We start from the raw sequence: 16,957 nt of genomic DNA, 5'->3' as shown, positions 1-16,957 counted from the left end.
ACTGTCTAAGCAACACAGCTTTCTATGCCCTTATTTAGTAGATTACTGTCTAAGCTTACCAAAATTAAACTTCGGACTCGAACCTGATTTGGAGAAAGAAACACTCACCAGCTATTCATCAATCAACTCCTTTACTGGTGCTGCCATCACTTTAGATATTTTTAACCTAATTTCCTGATGTTTGTGTTCCCTTACCTCATTGACTTGTGCACTGTTTCCCTTGGGTTCTTCTGCTCCATTCACGCAGACTCTCACACATGCTCTCTCCATTCATGCTCACTCTCACCGAGACAATCGAGATTATTTTGCCCTATGGATATGTGGTCACACGGAGACCACGCAATTAGCCGAGATTGAAAGATGTGTTGCTATAGATGGGCACTAAACACAACTTTCACAATCTTTCAGCTCCTGATTTTTTGAGTGAGGTGAGGCAACGGGTGGGATTCTCCAATCTCGTCCGTGGCCGCCCCACTACAAACGAGAAAGGAGAATTTGGCATTCCAGCCAAAGCTCCAGTCACTTTCAGCAGCACCAGAGAACCCCAACTGTGAACGAGGCCGGAGGTTTTCAGCCTATATCTGCAAGCTGCGAATACATTCACAGAAATAATTTCAACATTTGTAAAGGGTAGTTATACCATGGGAAGCAGATCATACAAACTCCTTGGTCATTACCACCTCTGACCATTATCTGATAGCGAGCCAAGTAATTTGTTAAAGCAGAGTGTGCCTACAGGAATTGGCTGCTGCTGGGGCACAGTTCATTGGATACTAGCTGAATGAATACGCCTCATCAACTGGTTGTATTTCATGTGTAAGGCCACACAGCGATTGCAGGCTGCTGAGCCATGGGAGGCATCACAGCTGAACTTGGTCTTGCAGAACCAAGACCAAGCACTTCAATTGTCCCAAACCTTCCTGAGTTAGGGAGAAGCAAGTCATCGAGTAGTGCTTCTCTTGACTGTTTTCCGCACTCTATTTAGTCAGGACGATCCCAAGGATTATGCCTGCCCTCTAGTGATAAATTACTTCATTCCACTCTGTGTAGCTTTACTTTCTAAGCTCAAATATCTTATTAGTTTTTGAAGTATTGTAATATCCAGATTTACAATTAGAAAAGTGTTCATTTTCTTTGTGGTGTCCAAAGTCCTCTTTGTTGCTCCATCTCACTTTGTATCGTGCTTACTCTGCAGGGATCCTGCCAGTTTAACCTGCAGCGGTGTATATTCCCAGTGTGAAAACGCAGCTTGTTGGACCTCAGTTTTGTGCTAGCCTTGATCCCAGTTTGCCTACATAATAACAATGACTGCATTTCATTGTATGTGAAGCTTTCGTGCCTCCTGAGCGATAGACGCTTCATAAATTAAATCTCGCTCTTTCTTCCTTCGTTCTAGAGTTGGAAAAATATTAATCTCCATCCCGATAAGCATAGCAGTTCCCTGACATCGATTCTAACGTATGCTAATCTGTGGCACACAACATCCATGTTATCTATTTTTAATATCTGAAAGCTTTCCAGGCAAACGTAGCACATTATCTGTAATTGGGTTTGACCCACTGTGAAGGCTAATGTGAGCCAGAGCAGCTACTACACTTACTAAGGCAGAATGACTCAAGGGACATAAGTAAAGAGAGTTAGTAACCTTGTCACATACAGACTCCCTTATCTGAAATTACTGCCAATCTCTTTAAACCAAATTTCATTCCTGCCTGCCACACTAAATGATAATATCATTTAATGAATTATAGAATCCTACAGCACAGCAGGAGGCCATTCGGCCCATTGGGTCCGCACCGACCACAATCCACTCAGGCCCTATTCCCATATTTACCCTAGCTAGTCCCCCTGACACTAAGGGGCAATTTAGCATGGCCAATCCACCTAACCAGCACATCTTTGGAGTGTGGGAGGAAACCAGAGCACCCAGAGGAAACCCACACAGACACGGAGAGAATGTGCAAACTCCACAAAGACAGTGACCCAAGCCGGGAATCGAGCCCAGGTCCCAGGCGCTGTGAGGCAGCAGTGCTAACCAATGTGCCACCCAATACTGTGTGGGTACTCATACAGTTTGACAATAAAAAAGTGTGAATTTAAGAAGTCTGTGCAGAGTTGTGCATTAATTTCTCACTTGTCTATTGGAAAAGAGATTGGCTTAACTGGGATAGGCGGAGGGCACTGTAACAATCACTATCCCTTGCCTCGCCCCACTCAGGTGAATATTATTTGCAGTTGCATACAACTTTTTAACCCTTTTGCAAAAAGTTGCTTGGATCTTCCCCGATAGGGGAAGAAGCTACTGGGACTAGTACTGAGCCATTAAGATCAGAAAGCTCCCAGAATCAGTTCCCGATCTGTGCAAAGTTAGATGATTGCACCTTGTGCAGTAGCATCTCAGGCTCCAGCTGCTGCCAAGGCTTGCGGGCCATGGAGGGAACATTCCAGAAAGGGAACATTTTTGGAACAACTCCTGGTGAATGCTAAATTATGCTACCAAACAATTTCCTGAAGCAAACTTTATCCCTGGAGCAAATACAATTGTAAAAGAAAATGAGAATTCGGTCTTGAGCTGTGCATCATACCGTATTTTCCTGTGCATAGCCAGCCAGTAACAGCTATTGTAACGTGTAGTTGGTTTCCATCAGTCAGGGGAAGGAACTCAAACTCTTCAATGGCTCCCACTCTCTTTTTCATTTTGTATCCTGAAAGGGAATAAAATATAAATTCAACTATCTCTGCTGGTTAAAAAGAAAATGAAAATTTTTTCACCAAAAGTAAACAAATTTCTCTCATGATAGAATTCAATTAATGAAAGAGATTGTTGTGCATTGGGTAATACATGAAACTTTAAAATAATTTATTCTTTTATGGGATGTGGGTGTCGCTGGCTGGGCCAGCATTTATTGCCCATCACTAATTGCCCTTGAACTGAGTGGCTTGCTTAGGCCATTTCAGAGGGCAGTTAAGAGTCAACTTTGCTGTGTGTCTGAAGTCACATGTAGGCCAGACCAGGTAAGGACAGCAGATTTCCTTCCCTAAAGGTCGTTAGTGAATCAGGTTTTTAACAACGATCGATGATAGGTTGATGGGCATCAAAGCTTTCAATTCCAGATTTTATTAATCAAATTCAAATTCCACCTGGTGTCGTGGTAGGATTTGAACCTGTGTCCCCGGAGCATTAGCCTGCGCTTCAGGATAACTCATCCAGTGACTTGCATGTACATCTTGCAGTTTTACAGTAGAGTGTTTTCAGACTCAGATTAGAATCACACACATACTTCAGCCAGATTCTTTTCACTCCCAAAATTTGTAACACTAAGTTTTGTGAATGAAATGTAGAGATCCTTAATAAGTATGCTGCTCTTTTCCTCAAATCTATACTTACATAAGCCAAGTAAAGCCTGTACCAGTTTGTCTTCTAGAAAGTGAATTTGGTCCATTGTACAGGGCTTGCACAATCACTAGGCACCCACCTAGAGTGGCAAAATGTGGTGGTGGGCAAAAATCTGAATGAACTATTCATGAAAACAAACAGGCTTCAGCAGTGGGAATGAAAGGTTGAGATCCACTGAAATACATCCATATACTGACATATACAGTATATACATTTCCATCTATTCACATTGCAGTCTTTGCAAACATTTCACATTGTATTCCTCATGTTTATGTGACAGTTTTACAAATTTGTACATCCACATGACTGTTCCAAAACTGCGCATCAGTAAATAATATTTACTGAATTTAACCTAGCTCACTCCATCATAGTAATTATCAAATGTGTAAATTGGGCATAAAATCATCACGGAACTGTTACAGGAACACAATATCATACCATGTGAGCCGTATTACACATTATAACGTGCATTTCCCCTGGTACATATCCTTGAAAAGTGTAGAACAATGGGAATGTGCAATCAGTATCATAATATTTTCCTTTTCCATTGAAAATAAATCTGCACTTATAATTTTTATTCATGCTAATGCTAATTGTGGGGGCGTGTGCAAGGCTGAAGGTTCGCCTGAAACACTCTTGAACCAGCCTTGCCAGTGTATGGCACAAAGGGTTCAATTTACTTAAAGACACATCTAGTCTCTTTTTAATAAATTCCCATCAATTAAAGGATGCACTTGGAAGTATCTTACCACAACCAGCGACCGTCATCACTGCTGCCCTTGCTGTTTAATTGCGCAAAAGGGAGCTCAGCCAATTCAGCCCACTTTGGTTCCTACCCCCTCATTTATTTTTCTCTTCTCCCTCATCTTTGATTCCCTCGTTCCCAAAAAGAACCCCACACCGTGGCAGAATTGGGGGTGACTAAATTCACCCAAACAACATAAAATGGTGTCACTGTGCTTTGTGCCCAGTCATACAAGTTCATAACTCACTAGTCTTTATATAAGACATGCTAACTTTGAACAATGTGCTGCCATGGGTTCTCACACTATTTTTGGATGGAATCAAACCCTTCTAACTCACTCTAACCTAAGGAAGCTTGGGAAGCCTTTGCTCCAGTTCCTGGTTTCTGTCGGCCCACAGCACAAAACCAACCCTGATTCAGTACAACTCAGAATCTCATTCAGAAAGCACAGGGATGATGACGATAGGAAATTAATATTTCATTTGCTTTATTATTGTCACATATATTAACATACAGCGAAAAGTATTGTTTCTTGCGCGCTATACAGACAAAACATACCGTTCATAGAGAAGGAAACAAGAGAGTGCAGAATGTAGTGTTACAGTCATAGCTAGGATGTAGAGAAAGATCAACTTAGTGCGAGGTAGGTCCATTCAAAAGTCTGATAGCAGCAGGGAAGAAACTGTTCTTGAGTCAGTTGGTACTTGACCTCAGACTTTTATATCTTTTTCCCGACAGAAGAAGATGGAAGAGAGAACGTCCGGGGTGCGTGGAGTCCTTAATTATGCTGGCTGCTTTGCCGAGGCAGCGGGAAGTGCAGACAGAGGCAATGGATGGGAGGCCAGTTTGCGTGATGGATTGGGATACATTCATGATCTTTTGTAGTTCCTTGTGGTCTTGGGCAGAGTAGGAGCCATACCAAGCTGTGATACAACCAGAAAGAATGCTTTCTATGGTGCATCTGTAAAAGCTGGTAAGAGTCATAGCTGACATGCCAAATTTCCTCAGTCTTCTGAGAAAGCAGAGGCGTTGGTGGGCTTTCTTAACTATAGTGTCGGTATGGGGGGACCAAGACAGGTTGTTGGTGATCTGGACACCTAAAAACCTGAAGCTCTCAACCCTACACTACAGAAGTAGAGAATTAAAAATGGGTTTGAAATGCTTTCTTGGATCGAAATTCCTTCCTTTCCTGAAGGAAAGTATAAAATATTGCACAGTAGCTTAAAAAAAAATCGTATACATACAATTAACTTGATTAAGTTAGAAGACTTGGAAAGAAGCCTGAGCAGACTTATCACTTTCAATGTCCAGACAAAACGATGAAGCAGTTAGTAAGCTAGTGGAAAGCTGGGATATTCAGTCAGAATAGTATAAGTGTCCATCAGGGATGACCGATTTCCACAGTCACTATACAGACTTCACTTGACGCCTTGTAACATGGATAGCCAGGATAGTAACCAGTGTGCAAAGAAAAGATCACTCACTGAAGCTCAAATTATACCATTGATGAAGAGGTCAGGTAAATGTAAGCCTCATCATAATAGTAAATGCATTGATAAGGTAAACTCACCATTATTGCTTCAAATTAAACCAGAAATGTGGGAGCAAGGATAAAATATTAAATTTAAAATTGATATAAAGAACATTATTTGAAGAACTAAAAACCTTGGAATAACCAGAGTATGAAGGGAAATCAAAGTGCAGCTGATATTTTAATTGACGAGTTAGTGTACCAAGGGGGATGGGCTTCAAAAGGCACATGTGAAGCACCAGGCACATTCGTACCATACAGGCGTACCCACTGAACATTATGGATCGCAAGAGATTTAATTGATAAACCAGCAAAGTTGCTCAATGAGTGTGACAAGACTACTTGGAGCCATGGCACAGTGGTTAGCACACTGCCTCACAGCGCCAGGGACTCAGGTTCGATTCCCAGCTTGGGTCACTGTCTGTGCGGAGTCTGCACCTTCTGCCCATGTCTGTGTGGGTTTCCCCCCGGGTTCTCTGGTTTCCGAAAGACATGTTGGTTAGGTGGATTGGCCATGCTAAATTCTCCTTCAGTGCACCCAAACAGGCGCTGGAGTGTGGCGACTAGGGGATTTGCACAGTAACTTCATTGTGGTGTTAATGTAAGCCGACTTGTGACACTTATAAATTAACTTTAAAATTTTAAGTACTGTTTTACAGATAATTATTAGAGCAGTATAACATAAAACTATTTTGACTGTATAAGAAATTTTTACAGGTAGAGTTGGCAGTAGTGTGTCCCATTTTGAATTTCCTTGCGGGTGGGAGACATTGAGAAAGTGCTGAGGATGAAACCAAGATTTAAGGTTTGCAGTAATCAGCAAAGACTTTAGGGGTTGGTACTATTTACAGCCGTTCAGAATTAGAGTGGATACGTTTGGGTTTTTTTAAATGTTGAAAGGATTAGATTACATGCGTTGGATAGGTTATTTGAGAAGCATGCAGACAGTATGACTAGGGGATATACATATAAATCCTCAGGCAAAGGAGTAGGAAGCATTTCTTTTCAGAGAGCCATCAGTTTCTGGAACAGATTACTGCAATATATGATGAATATGGATTTCCTTCAGTCCTTCAAAGAAGAAGCTAAATTACATTTTTGAGAAAAGACGGCAGTGCCAGTTATAGAGGGCAGGTTGTAGGTTGTCTGGTAACAGAAGGGTTTATAAGTCACTATAATCACCTGGAGATTTGCCTCAGGAAATTAGGGAGCAATTTCAAAACTTTTCCAGGTTTTTTTCCCTCTACTTTTTGGGTGATGGTCTTTTACCATCTTTCTTGCATGTTAGAGGACTAGAAGGATTGGGATTGGCGACTGAAATTGCATACTGGAGGGATGTGATTTGATTTATTATTGTCACATGTACCGAGATACAGTGAAAAGTATTGTTTTGCATGCTATCCATACAACTCATACTGTACATAGTGCGGAGGAGATTCAATGAGTAGACTGGCCTTTTTCCCATCCTTGCTATCTCACCCTGGGGATGATGCAGGGCTACGGCCAGAAAACAGGGCAGTAGGATTAGTTTTGGATTACTCCACCAAAGAACCGACGGGCTGAATGGCCTCTTTCTAGCTCTGTGTTGAGCAGCTAAGTGGATCATAGAAATGGTACACCTTAGAAGGGGGCCATTTGGTCCATCTTGTCCATGCTGACCCAAAGACACCCAGGTGCCCTTTCTAATCCCATCTGCCTGTGCATAGCCCATAGCCCTGCAACTATCAGCACTTAAGGTGCAGATCCAGATCCTGATACTTTTTAAGCAAGTTTAGAGTCTCTGCCTCCACCACCAACTCAGGCAGCGAATTCCAGACACCCACCACCTTCTGTGTAAAAAAGTTTTTCTTCATATCCCCTCTAATCCTTCTGACACTGAGCTTGAATCCAATGACCCCTGGTTTTTGAACTCTGCCCAAGGGAAGCAAGTTCCCCCTGTCTACTCCTTACACCTCAAAATTTAGTATACCTCAATCATGTCACTCCCTCAGCCTTCTCTGTTCCGAGGCAAACAACCCCAATCTCTCTTCGTATCTCCTCTCTCACGGAGTGCACGACACCAGTGCCACTCTTCATTCAAGCCAAGTTAAACCCGACACTAAGTCAATGAATTGAAAGTGTGCCATTCTCCATAGAAGAATCATAGAAACCCTACAGTGCAGAAGGAGGCCATTCGGCCCATCGAGTCTGCACCGACCACAATCCCACCCAGGCCCTACCCCCACATATTTTACCCGCTAATCCCTCTAACCTACGCATCCCAGGACTCTAAGGGGCAATTTTTTTTTTTTAACCTGGCCAATCAACCTAACCCGCACATCTTTGGATTGTGGGAGGAAACCGGAGCACCCGGAGGAAACCCACGCAGACACGAGGAGAATGTGCAAACTCCACACAGACAGTGACCCAAGCCGGGAATCGAACCCGGGACCCTGGAGCTGTGAAGCAGCAGTGCTAACCACTGTGCTACCGTGCCGCCCCAACGTCAACATCCTTCACATTGATGAGTACGAAAACATTTAAGACATGCTTACCTGTCAGTCCTGCGCCTGCTGCCCCAAATAAAGATGCTATTATGGCAATTCCTGCTGTGGAACCGATTGCAGCTGCTCCCGCTGTCCCTACGATAGCTGCGGCTCCTGCTGCCACAAAGGGAGCAGCAAGGCCACCAGTGAGGCCTGCAGGTAACAGTCAGAATGTGTTAACAGCTTTACACACAAACAAACACTACCCGTGTCATTGCATTACTGAGATCAAAGGTGCAACTTTCCTTCACTGAGTCACCATAAGAATCACCACCGCCAGGCATGAAGCAGCCTCAGATCTCACACACTGCTTTATTTACAGCAGCTTATTCACCAGCCCATGCGCAGATGATACAAAAATATGAAGACACCATTCATCCACCATACTCCTGATTGAACTGTAATCGAATGCTGACATTCAGTTAGGAATTGAGCTCATTTTTACGGATAGATACTTCGGAGTTCTCGGTTTGCCGGTTCCCGGGCTGGTTGACACCTTCTTTTGCACAAATTTTGATCATTTCAGTCCAAAGATGTGCGGGTTAGGTGGATTGGCCATGCTAAATTGCCCCTTAGTGTCAGGGGAACTAACTAGGGTAAATGCATGGGGTTATAGGGATAAGGCCTGGGTGGGATTGCGGTCGGCGCAGACTCGATGGGCCGAATGGCCTGCTTCTGCATTGTAGGATTCTATGATTCCAGTATGATGGAGTGCACAACACAACTAGAGGGACCAACATTTCTCAGTCAATTAGCTCAGGAGTATAAATATTAAACAGTCTCTGTTATCTCTGCCACTAAATTAAATTCTGTCTAAAACTACACATGGCAGTTCATTAAGTGAAATATCAGATAGGATCCCTGCCGAGCATGTGATGAACTTGCTCAGTCATAGATCCTCCTACTGTTCCCTGAAGAATCACTCAACTGGCAGACTGCACAATGCTCCAAGCTCCTCCTCATACTAGTGAAGAACTAAATGTCCTGTCGGCTCCTTCATAAATTTGCACCCATTTCTCAGAGCAAGTACCGGGTTTATATGTCTTTCACAACTCATTTTGAAACATGTTACCCTGAAACTAACACTGACGAGAAGAGAGAGGGGGGGGTCTCATAGAAAATTCTAACAGGATTAGACGGGGTAGATTCAGAAAGAATATTGCTGTTGGTGGGGGACTCCAGAACCAGGGGTCATAGTTTGAGGAGGAGAGGTAAACAATTTTAGGACAGAGGTCAGGAGAAATTTCTTCACCCAGAGGGTGGTGAATCTGTAGAATTCACTACCACAGAAAGTATTTGAGGCCAAAACAGTGTGCGATTTCAAGATAAAATTAGATATAGCTTTTGGGGCTATAGGGATCAAGAGATACCGGGGGGTGGGGGGGGGGAAGAGAGAGAGAGAGGAGGAGGAGGAGAGAGAGGCAGGATCAGTGTGTGTAGAATTTGATGATCAGCCATGATCATAATGAATGGTGAAGCTGGCTCGAAGGGTCCTACTCCTGCTTCTAGTTTCGATGTATATTTCTATGAGTCACAGGAGGCAGTCACTTCGACTTTACTGACTGACAGTTTGTATTATTACTCTGCATTCATTGCTGCATCTAGAATTTCAATTTGCAGACACAACTCCAGGACTTTTAACGTACTTTTGAGCTATAATAGAAATCATAGAAACCCTACAGTACAGAAAGAGGCCATTCGGCCCATCGAGTCTGCACCGACCACAATCCCACCCAGGCCCTACCCCCATACCCTACATATTTTACCCACTAATCCACGCATCCCAGCACACTAAGGGGCAATTTTAGCATGGCCAATCAACCTAACCCGCACATCTTTGGATAATGCATCTATTACATCTCCACCTATAGCAGCATTTACTTATCTATCCCAGCTCCACCTCGCAGTATGACCGAGTTAACTTTAACATACCCATCAGCTCTGTAATGCAGTTCCAGTTATCACAATCCCCCACTTCTTACTGTAATTTAGCTGCAGTTACAACCTACCAATCACAGTCCCGCCTCCCACTGTAGCAAGTCCGATAAGGAAATATCTCTTCAATTTCTTTCTCTGATCTTTCTTTCTCCGAGCATTTTCATATTCTCTGGAAATGTTGGAGGGGGAAACGGGTTGGGTACAATACACAAAAATAAATTAGAGAAGCAAGGAGACAGTTAAGAAATTTCTCTGAGTTCTCAGCATTTAAAGTGCGTGCAGTAAAATAAGAATACTTACAGTGAGCAGCATCCTTATGGAACAGCATTTAAAAAGAGAAATGGCGTCAGTATGAATTCACTTGTAGGCACCTTTATAATGCATGATGACTAATAGAGTGAAACCAGTATTATCCCCATTAACAAGCATGTTTATAATAGATTACTAACAAAATAGATAGATAGGAGGAGGCCATTTTCACAGAATCGCTACAGTGCAGAAGGAGGCCACCTGGCCCATTGAATCCACACCCTCCACAATCCCACCCAGGCCCCACCCCTACAACCCCCACGCATCCACCCCAGCCAGTCCCCTCGACACTAACGAGCAATTTAGCACGGCCAATCCACCTAGCCTGCACGTCTCTGGAGTGTGGGAGGAAACCGGAGCACCTGGAGGAAACCCACACAGACAGTGACCCAAGGCCGGAATTGAACCCGGGTCCCTGACGCTAGTGAGTTGGCAGTGCTAACCACTGTGCCACCCTCATTTGGCCCATAGAGCCTGCACTGACAATAATCCCACCCAGGCCCTATCCCCGTAATCCCATGTATTTACCCTGCTGGTCCCCCTGACACTAAGGGGCAATTTATCATGACCAATCAACCTAACCCGCACATCTTTGGACTGTGGGAGGAAACCGGAGCACCCGGAGGAAACCCACGCAGACACAGGGAGAACATGTAAACTCCAGTCAGACAGTGACCCAAGGCAGGAATTGAAGCTCAGGTTCCTGCGCTGTGAGGCAGCAGCGCTAACCACTGTGCCACCCTTCACTTCCTAAACACACATTTAATTGTCTCAACTCCATTGGTGGCATTCTCCTTTCCTTGATACATAATTCGAAGTGGAAAAAGTTTGCCCTAACTTCTCTCCTCACTTCAAGTGTCCTCGTTTTTAACCTGTATCCCGTGTGATTTTGACTTCTAGAAACATAGAAGATAGGAGCAGGAGGAGGCCATTTGGCCCTTCGAGCCTGCTCCGCCATTCATTACGATCATGGCTGATCATCCAACTCAGTAGCCTGATCCTGCTTTCCCCCCATAACCTTTGATCCCATTCGCCCCAAGTGCTATATCCAGCCACCTCTTGAATACATTCAATGTTTTGGCATCAGCTACTTCTGCATGGTATGGAATAATCTGCCTGAATCAGCTTGGTCAGTTTCTTTCACATTCATAACAATTTCAATCAGATCAGTCAAGCTCTCCTTTTTGCAAAACATAGAACATAGAAAAAAAATACAGCACAAACAGGCCCTTCGGCCCACAAGTTGCGCCGGTCATAAAAGGAGCAGCATTCGGATTTCAAAAGCAACTGTGAGGGCAGGTAATGGGCAATTCAAACAGCAGCTCCGACTCAGAGTGAGATGGCGATTGAAGGAGTAATGGAGCAATAGCTTTGTCGGAGGAGACTAAACATACAGTAGGCAGTCTGCACTCCTGTCTTATCGGTTCACACAAATTACTCAAAAGGATTTTTTAAAAAAGCAATGCGACGCATTAATACTCGATTCCTGCAGTGTGACATCAGTTTGAATCCACGACACTTCCACAGTTTTATTTAAATAAGCAAATGCAAAATAAGGGGTGCCACATTATTTTCTGATCCTATTCCACCCATTCCTAACCCCCCCCCTCACTCAAGAGTGTGCCGGCTGACTTGAGATGCCTAAAATAGGGCACTTTTACAGGAGTGTGTTATATTACTAACATCATAAACATCAGGAACATTATAAAAGCTTCACAAATTCAATCGCTAGCAGATTCCCCGGCAGCCCACTGCTGGGTCATTTTAACTTGCGCGATTACCTAATCCATCAAAAAGTGTTTGCAAATAAACAACCACGCAGGTGAAGAGTTGGATGTCACAATATTTGTGTAGAGTGCATTGGATAATTTGTTTCTGCTTGGATATATCAGGCTGACTACTGCTTCAGGCACTCAATAAATCTCCAGTATAAACCCACCAAACTGGAGCAATCACATCCTTATCAAGCCCTTCGCTGTATTTAATTTCTGATACGTGTGTGGAAAACTAAGTGAGCCGCAGAGATTAGTTGAGAAACACAGCTGAAATATCACCAGAGCAAGATGCTAGGCAGAGAGTGAAAATCATAGATAAAGTGTGAACCCAGTGAACACAGCATGCGACATCCTGTAGCATAAATACAGCATGGGTTTAATGCTGCAGAATAGATTTGTTCTTTCCCGTTTTGCTAATTATTGACTGAGTCATATTCACAAAGAGGTGGCCTGAGACTGCACCAAACTCGTTTCACTTGCAGCGGAGAATTTCATCCCACCAGTCAGGGCTTGGCTCATCCTGGATCCCTGGGGAAAGGGCAAGGATTCCAGGTCCAAGCGCCATGCAGTCCATCAGAACTCAACATGCCATGGGCGGCACAGTGGTTAGCACTGCTGCCTCACAGCACCAGGGATCTGGGTTCGATTCCCAGCTTGGATCACTGTCTGTATGGAGTCTGCACATTCTCCCCGTGTCTGCATGGGTTTCCTCCCACAGTCCAAAGATGTGCGGGTTAGGTGGATTGGCCATGCTAAATTGCCCCTTAGTGTCAGGGGAACTAGCTAGGGTAAATACATGGGGTTACGGGGATAGGGCCTGGGACTCAATGGGCCGAATGGCCTCCTTCTGTCCTGTCAGATTCTATGATCCACCTGAGAAAGACACTGGTGACATTGAGACAAAATCTAGTGAAACATTTTCACATCCCTGAGAGGACAGGTTAACAGCAATCTCTGATTGTACCACCTGAATCATATGTGGACATTGTTTAAATGCTAAATTTAAAATGATCTTTACCTGCCATGGTATGAAGCTTATACTGGTGCAGTTGGAGAATTTATACAGGGCAAAAAGCAAAGATTGGTGAAAGGTCTTATGTTATTAATTCTTTGAAACGGTATGCCATTTAAACAAATATTAATAAGCAAAAAGAGTGTGTAATAAGTCTAATTGGATGTTATAAGTCAATCCTTGAACTGTTGGCAGAAGCCAGTCAGTGCTGGTTTTATGTTGACTTGAGCAATTTGGGTCAAGGCCAATATTCCATTTTCAATAGTTACATCTTTTGCCAACTGTAAATATCAATTCAACATATGCAGATAACTCAATAGCCTGATCGATTGCCAGTACCATTCAGGGACCTGAGATTGACTGTTGTTAAAGAAAAAAGGGAAAATTCAGATTAGTGCAGCAAGGGAGGTTCTTCAAAAGTACATTGCTAGGCTGTAACACATATCCAATCTATGGTGCACCAGTAAGAATGAGCAATGAAAAGCTTATTCTGCATTTAACAGTGTACTGGTCCTATGTGTGTTTCATGAGTCAGTGCCAATGAGCTTTACTCTGAAGCTAACCCATCCTGCACTTTAGAGATGTCCAACTTTGTGGGAGCTGGGAGCACAATATATGCCATATTGCAAGTCATGTTGCATGCAGCTTTATAGAACCCTAGTTAGGCCGCACTTGGAATATAATGTTCAATTCTGGTCGCCACACTACCAGAAGGATGTGGAGACTTTGGAGAGGGTACAGAAAAGATTTAAGATTTATTAAGATTTAAGAAAAGATGTTGCCTGGTATGGAGGGCATCAGCTATGAGGAGAGGTTAGAGAAACTTGGTTTGTTCTCACTGAAACGACGGAGGTTGAGGGCCGACCTGATAGAAGTCTACAAGATTATGAGAGGCATGGACAGAGTGGATAGTCAGAAGCTCTTTCCCAGGGTGGAAGAGTCCATTACTAGGGGGCGCAGGTTTATGGTGCGAGGGGCAAGGTTTAAACGAGATGTACGAGGCAGATTTTTTACACAGAGAGCAGTGGGTGCCTGGAACTCATTGCCGGGGGAGGTAGTGGAAGCAGATACGGGTAGTGACTTTTAAGGGGCGTCTTGACAAATACATGCATAGGATGAGAATAGAGGGATATGGTCCCCAGAAGGGTAGGGGGTTTTAGTTAAGTCGGGCAGCATGGTCGGTGCAGGCTTGGAGGGCCGAAGGGCCTGGTCTTGTGCTGTAATTTTCTTTGTTTTTTTGTTCTTTGTATACCTGTCAAGGCCAGTGAATGCCCCTCACAGGACCAGGCAGAATGGTGAGGAGTCACACAGAAAAAAATTGCAAAGCCACCCTTTGCACAGGTCTGGTCTCCACACTACAGAAAGGATTTGGAGACACTGGAGAAGGTGGACAATAGATTTACAAAGATGATACAAAAATTGAGAGGTTACACATATCAGAAAAGACTGATCAATAGGGTGGGGCTCTATTCTCGCAAAAAGAGAAGGTTGGAGAGTGACTTAACAGTGGCCTTTAAAATTGTGAAGCGGTTTGATAAGGTAGACGTAGAGAAGATTTTTCCACTTGTGGAGAGTCCAAAAAGAGAGGCCATAAATATAAGGTAGTCACCAATAAATCTAATAAGAAATTCTGGAGATTTTCTTTTACCCACAGTAGTGAGAATATGGAACCTGCTGCCACATAGAATATTTGAGGCAAATAACATTGATGCCTTAAGGGAAAGCTGGATGAACACAAAGAGAAGAAAGCAAACAATAACAAGAACTTATATGTAGATACACTGAAATAAAGTAAGGTCGGAAGAGATTCATGTGGAGCATACATACTGGCATAGACCAGTTGGGCTGAACAGTCTGTTTCTGTGCTGTAAAATCTATAAAATTCTATCTAATCGTGCACACTGGCCCCTTCTAACTCCCAATTTTTAATGTTGTGGTGTTGAGCAAAGCCACTTGTTTGGGTATGAATTAAATCATCAAGGGAGTAGCGGTGGCATGGTGGCACAGTGGTTAGCACTGCTGCCTCACAGCGCCAGGGACCCGGGTTTGATTCCCGGCTTGGGTCGCTGTCTGTGTGGAGTTTGCACATTCTCCCCGTGTCTGCGTGGGTTTCCTCCTGGTGCTCCGTTTTCCTCCCACAGTCCAAAGATGTGCGGGTTAGGTGGATTGGCCATGCTAAATTGCCCCTTAATGTCAAGGGGACTAGCTAGGGTAAATGCATGGGGTTATGGGGATAGGGCCTGGGTGGGATTGTTGTCAGTGCAGACTCGATGGGCCGAATGGCCTCCTTCTGCACTGTTGGATTCTATAACACACACACTCTCACACAGATTTAATATCTGCCCGATTAAGTTATGAACTGACCCCCAATCAATGGAGTTCTTGCAGAATAAAAGAAAACTGCAACGCACCCGAGTGACTTTTTAAACTGCAGTACAGTTTTAGGGCTGATGTGAGAATCATAAAACACAACAGCAAAAGCTGAGAGCTTTTTAATGATCATCCAAACTCCTTGATTGGGCAAAGCACATAATTACTTCATTGTTCTCTGAATCTTGTGATCACCCTCCACCCAATCACCTTCAAATACTGTCAGAGTGTGCGTGCACAGCAGCTGCTGGGAGCTGAACAAACAGAACTCAATCCTTAGTTGACCCAGACAGACACACTGTAGTGTTCAAGGTTATAATAGGAATACATTTTGGAGTGATGGTATTTTGTTTAGTGCTTTGATTTTTTAAATACATTTTTTGTACATTTACAAGATTATGATCTCATCCTATTTCCCTGCCAAAGGAAGCGAATCAAAATCCACCAATCATAAATGATGTGGTTTGAATATAGGGCTGATTGTTCAGGGTTCTGTGGCTCTCTGCTTAAGCCCGCAGGCTGTTATCTCTTTATTACAGAACACATCGGAATTGTGAAAGTCTAGGTTTTTCTCTTACTCTGACTCTGTTGCTTTATGTCCTTTCAGACTTTCTACCAATGACTCCTCAAAGACCTCCAGTTCTTCAAATGAAATTCGCAAGAGCCACGTGACGTGACGGATGAGGACCCTCGCTCGTGCGTCGTAATATCCTGCAACACAAATATGGAATGTTGAATTGCCAGTTAGAAGACTCTGGAACTGCTACTTTTACTGCTTTGTACCAGCGTTATCTAAATATACTGCATTGGAAAACAAGCAATGAGTTTGACCTTGGGTAGTTCCAAGTTTGTGAACAGATCTTGTAAACAGTTCTGTATTGAGCAACGTAGATCAGGATTGCACTGCCTAGTGTGAGGTTGGGCGACATAGATCCAGAGTCTGCTCTCTGATAGGGTTCTGAGTGTGTTGGCCACTGGAAATCCATGTGTGCACCATCCCCATACACTACTGGAACAAACAGATCATTCCAAGCAGGAATACTTCTGAAAAATACTTCTTTTGATTCCTGGGATGGCAGGTCTGTCATATGAGGAGAGACTAAGTCAGTTCGGATTATATTCACTGGAATTCATAAGAGTGAGAGGGGATCTCATAAAAACTTATAAAATTCTAACAGGGTTAGAAGGGGTAGATTCAGAAAGAATGTTCCCGATGGTGGGGGAGTCCAGAACTAGGGGTCATAGTTTGAGGATAAGGGGTAAACCTTTTAGAACTGAGGTGAGGAGAAATCTCTTCACCAGAGGGTGGTGAATGTGTGGAATTCACTACCACAGAATGTAGTTGAGGCCAAAAC

At 43.6% G+C, this 16,957-nt stretch overlaps 1 protein-coding gene across 3 annotated transcripts in view; it reads right to left on the bottom strand.

The window, feature by feature from the left end:
• Positions 1-16,957, bottom strand: part of tmco4 (transmembrane and coiled-coil domains 4) — a 44,384-nt gene that overhangs the window by 11,882 nt on the left and 15,545 nt on the right. For all 3 annotated transcript variants that reach the window (XM_078238540.1, XM_078238541.1, XM_078238542.1), the window contains 4 exons: positions 16,181-16,313; positions 10,208-10,305; positions 8,208-8,351; positions 2,586-2,705 (listed from right to left, as the gene is read on the bottom strand). In XM_078238540.1, coding sequence (XP_078094666.1) covers positions 2,586-2,705; positions 8,208-8,351; positions 10,208-10,305; positions 16,181-16,313 — 495 coding nt within the window. The remainder of the gene's footprint in view (positions 1-2,585; positions 2,706-8,207; positions 8,352-10,207; positions 10,306-16,180; positions 16,314-16,957) is intronic.

This window comes from Mustelus asterias, chromosome 22 (assembly GCF_964213995.1).
Source record: "Mustelus asterias chromosome 22, sMusAst1.hap1.1, whole genome shotgun sequence".
NCBI classification, from domain to species: domain Eukaryota; kingdom Metazoa; phylum Chordata; class Chondrichthyes; order Carcharhiniformes; family Triakidae; genus Mustelus; species Mustelus asterias.
Note: the sequence above shows the minus strand (reverse complement) of the source record. Positions and strands in the feature narration are given on the sequence as shown.